Below are 5,028 nucleotides of genomic sequence, written 5' to 3'. Positions count from 1 at the left end.
GGAGGCCGTTGAATAAGGTAAAATTGTGTGGCTATGTGGTCTAGTGGTATGACACTCGCTTTCGGATTGGAAGGTCCTGGGTTCGAGCCTTGCTTGGAAAAGGCTCTATTTTACTCAAGTTCCAGTTCCGCCCTTCATAGCGGCCGATAGTTGAGTCCTTTGAAAAGTCTCTTTATTCACATTCTCTCACTGTACTCGGGTGTAAAATATGTACCTACAAATAAGTAAAGCATTGTCTCCATTAGAAAAGGTTGTAACAGGTGTCATGCCTCGTTCTACTACACGTTAAGTGTATAGTGTGGTTATTTAGAATGTATACCTGGCCGTTTACAACATTGTCTTCATAGAAAAAGGTTGTAATATTGTCCAACAGGCATCATGACTCGTTTTATTACATGTTAAGTGTATAGTGTGGAGAGTGCTCTCTATAAATGCTCTTGTCTTTATTTGTTATGGTGGAGAATAAATGCTATTTATTACATTTATTTTCACTTTGGGATACCTATTCATTCCAATACACACCCTTAGAAAGAATGACTCGACTATAACTGGACCCCTCAGGGCAGAAGATTAAGGTGAAGGTCACGGGGAACATGGAGAAGAATTAAAGAAGCTGATATACAGAGAAGTGATGAGGCATGGAATGAGATAAAAAAGTTAGCTCAGGATAGAGAAGGATGGAAACTGTTTGTTTGTGGCCTATACCCTGACCTAGGGTGAAAAAGGCAATGATTTTGACGATTCATTCCAACCTATTACCTTTTTGAGATGGTGGCGACGTGATCTTTTTTGCAGGTCTGATAACCCAAATTGTTATGGGCCCATTGGTGTTGATATGGAAATACTCACAAACCAATAACAAATGTAGTGTCCAGTCCATTACATCAATGTTAAATCAAGCCCATAATTTTGCATATTACAATATAGCATGTCAGACATTCAAACAAGGACACCTCAGATTGTAGATACACACATTAAATAATGGGTATTTTTAAAGTGATTTATTATTTGATACATTAATTCATGTTTTAAAAAAAAATTTCTCTTGTACATCTGCAGACGATTATTTGTACAGAAGTGTGGAGAGCTTTTCAATGAGAAATCGCAGTCAGAAAAACAAACAGTGGAAAGGGTGAAGACAGCTAAGGAAACCATGGAAGTAAGTACCGGTCTGGATTGGGGTTCCTGGCCTCCCATAGTGGGCTGGGAGGCACTTATTGTGTCTTCTATCCCCTTATATCTGTTTTCCAACTTGCTTTCTGTCTTTGTCTTGGTATGAGATTTCTTGGTTTTATCTTGACCCTGGCCGGATACCCTGGCTGATAGTGGTAGGGAAACAGTCAAATGTATAGTAAGAGTTTTGGGAGATGATATTTTTGTCTTGTAAATCATTAATGCTCTATATAAAAGCTCAATTTTTAAAAACAAATTTTTACATCTGTTCCCAATTTGAACTAATTCCCCTTTGTCTTGGATACTTTAATTGTAATTCTAGAACTTTTTACCATCCCATGTTCTTTCTTTCCACTGGTGTGATAAGACCTTAATGTGTTGCAAGAACGGTAAAACCCTTAAAACAAACAAACAAACAAACACTAAGTATCGGTTTTTATATGAAATACTAAGCTGTGGATTGTAAATGTCATGTGCAGCAATGAATATATATATATGGTCCTCAAAGCCAATAGGCCCATGGAGTCAGAATTTATCTCAGACTCGATAGCGAGACCCTATTTTTCAAATTTTTTTTTTGAGTGCTGAGCATGGATGAAAATATTTTTAGTCTGAGGAGGATGTTTTAACCGACAAAGATCTTTGATATGTTTCAGCTGAAGAAGAATCTTGAACCAAAATGTCTCATTTAGCCAAGCCGTACCAACTACAAGAAAATCGTCACAATCGTTACGATACAATGAACATTTTTCTTACACAGAATTTTTATGTACATCACAAAATGTGAAGAAAAATCGTTGTATAGTTTAAAAGAATTTAATGTTATTTTGTAGAATAAAATTATGTTTAGTATTGCTCTTAGCTTTGGGTTTTAATAAATCAATTTTAGTGTTAGATTACATGAGATTTTTTTAAAAACATTGAACATTTTTGGTTAGGAAAGAGTTAAAATGTTACCTTTATTAGAGTCGTTGTATGTTTTCATTTGTAATTTTAGGTCTGTCTGATTTCATTACGTTTAGTTTGCCTTTGATATTGTAAGGATTGTAACGGAAATATTAGTAAGGTTGTTGTGATGATGATGATGATGATGATGATGATGATGATGATGTTGTTGTTGATGACGATGATGATGACGGTGACTACGATGTTACTAGTGTGCATATGTGTGAGTGTGTTGTGTATATATGTCAATATATTATGTTAGGTATGTACTCAATAATATTATATTGTTATAAATGTGTAACCAAATGACAAATTGCCAGTGGTTTGAGGACAATAAAGATATATTACTATTATTATTATTATTATTATTATTATTATTATTATTATTATTATTATTATTATTATTATTATTATTATTATTATTATTATTATTATTATTATTTTTATTATTATTATTATTATTATATTCTCCAGTCTCTAATCAAACTACGTCAGAGGGCAGACGTGAGCATTGCAGTCGGAGGACCAGTTCACAGCAGCACCTCTGGTCAAAGGGATACAACCAGTCTCCACAAACCAACCAAAGTCAGACCTATCAGCGCTCCAGGGACGAGACAGGAAGTGGCCTCGGCTCATGAGACAGCAGGGGAAGTAACTACAAAATCCAACGATGATAGTTGTGAAGGATTTGTCGCCCCTCATATTTATCTAGAGCCCGATCCGAGTGTAGAGGAGTTGAGAGAGGAGCTACTATTGTCTTGTCGAGACACTGATGGAAATTCATTGATATGATCTTGTCGTTTATTGTACAGGGTGACGGTGATAATAATGATATCAAACACTACAGACACTGACAGAAATTCATTGATATGATCGTGTTATTTATTGTATAGGGTGACGGTGATAATAATGATATCAAACACTACAGACACTGACGGAAATTCATTGATATGATCGTGTCGTTTATTGTATAGGGTGACGGTGATAATAATGATATCAACACTACAGACACTGACGGAAATTCATTGATATGATCGTGTCGTTTATTGTATAGGGTGACGGTGATAATAATGATATCAAACACTACAGACACTGACGGAAATTCATTGATATGATCGTGTCATTTATTGCATAGGGTGACGGTGATAATTATGATATCAAACACTACTTTGTAAAAAGAAAGACATATGTAATATGGCGATATATCTCAGACGCCATACTTCGTCCTATTAGTTAAATGTTGCTGTAGGCTTGGAACCCTTTTAAAACTGCTTTGAGCACATTTAGTGGATATTGCACTTTAATATATTTCAGATCATTTCCGTGACCCTTGTGCAAATCACTTAGCGGCACTATTTTTTAATGATCATGATGATTTACCTTCTAAATCTCTCTAACATTGTGATGATTTACCTTCTAAATCTCTCTAATATTGTGATGATTTACCTTCTAAATCTCTCTAATATCGTGATGATTCACCTTCTAAATCTCTCTTATATCGTGATGATTTACCTTCTAAATCTCTCAAACATCGTGATGATTTACCTTCTAAATCTCTCAAACATCATGATGATATGTGGTGGTGAGTCATATTTATTATTTTAAGCTTAGGATTTCATTTTAAATAGTTTATCAGGTCCATTCTGACCGTAGTACAATTTATGGACTATTGATTATCGATTGATTCTCTGTGATAATAGATTTAGTTTTGTGTTTGTCATACAAAATTGTAAATTTAATGTATGTTGTATATTAATGTATTGATTAAACCATCCATCAATTACACACTTACATATTTCGTCTTCTCTTCGTGATTTTATGTGTTTGTCTTGGAAAAAAACATATGATATTATAAGAGTCATTTTTTTTAAATTTGGATTTTTTTGTTTTAGATTATGTAACCAATCGCCTCCGAAACGTTAAATTATGATACACATAGTTTTGTATGTTGGTGTATTTAATTAGGGCCGGTGGATGTTGTGAGTATTTTACCTAAACGCACAGCATCAATATCGTGTCTTCCTTTCAAATGCAATCAAAGTATTCTCACTGTGCAGGCAGGCGCTAAGTAAACGCGAAATCCAAAAATTATATTAATACAGTGGAATCCCGATAAACTGACACCACTGAAGACCAGTAAGATTGGTGGACTTTAAGCAAGCTTGACTTTATCCATTCTCACTGAAACACACTTAGATAAAGAACAGATTATTTGGGACCAATAAAAGGTGTTGACTTTAAACAAGTTTGACTTTATACATTATTGTGCGGCTATGTGGTCCAGTGGTATGACACTCGCTTTTGAATCGGAAGGTTCGAGCCTCGTGCTCGGTGCTTAGTTCAGTCCTTGGAAAAGGCTCTTTACTCACATTCTCTCACCGTACTCAGGTGTAAAATGAGTACCCGGTCGTTAACAGCGTTGTCTTTGTCCGAAAAATTGTAATATCACCTAACAGGCGTCATGTCCCGTCCTACATGTTAAATGTTGCTGTTGACCAGGGACCCCTTGTAAAGCGCTTTGAGCACATTAGTGGATATTGCGCTATATAAAAGCTCAATTTTTCTTCTTTTTTTTTTTATACAATATCAATGGAACATAATTAGATCAGTAACAGAAAATTTGGGACCAATAAAAGGTGTTGACTTTAAGCAGTAGTTGACTTTAAAAGTATTGATTTTATGCGGATTCCACCCTACTAAAAAAAAGATAACAGAGTGGCTATTCGGCAGTACTGATGAACAGGCACCAGCGCCTGGGGGTCAGTACGGACTAATAGGTACTGGTGCCTATTGGTCAGTTCTGACCTGGACTGTACTGACGGTACCAAAATTATGGAAAAATGCCATTTTTTAAGATAACTTGCTCTACGACAAATCCGCATTTCCTGTCCCATACTAGTCTATAGGCGT

At 35.4% G+C, this 5,028-nt stretch overlaps 1 protein-coding gene across 8 annotated transcripts in view; it reads left to right on the top strand.

The window, feature by feature from the left end:
- The window catches only part of LOC144959097 (flagellum-associated coiled-coil domain-containing protein 1-like), a 58,698-nt gene extending 54,789 nt beyond the window's left edge, over positions 1-3,909 (top strand). For all 8 annotated transcript variants that reach the window (XM_078891505.1, XM_078891501.1, XM_078891504.1 and 5 more), the window contains 2 exons: positions 1,060-1,159; positions 2,593-3,909. In XM_078891505.1, coding sequence (XP_078747631.1) covers positions 1,060-1,159; positions 2,593-2,910 — 418 coding nt within the window. In that variant the 3' untranslated portion in view covers positions 2,911-3,909. The remainder of the gene's footprint in view (positions 1-1,059; positions 1,160-2,592) is intronic.
- The last annotated feature ends 1,119 nt before the right edge of the window (positions 3,910-5,028 follow it).

This window comes from Berghia stephanieae, chromosome 13 (assembly GCF_034508935.2).
Source record: "Berghia stephanieae isolate SIO BIC M18660-M18661 chromosome 13, UCSD_Bste_1.3, whole genome shotgun sequence".
Classification (NCBI taxonomy): Eukaryota; Metazoa; Mollusca; class Gastropoda; order Nudibranchia; family Aeolidiidae; genus Berghia; species Berghia stephanieae.
The sequence above is the reverse complement of the archived record's forward strand: the minus strand, read 5'-3'. Positions and strand labels throughout refer to the sequence as shown.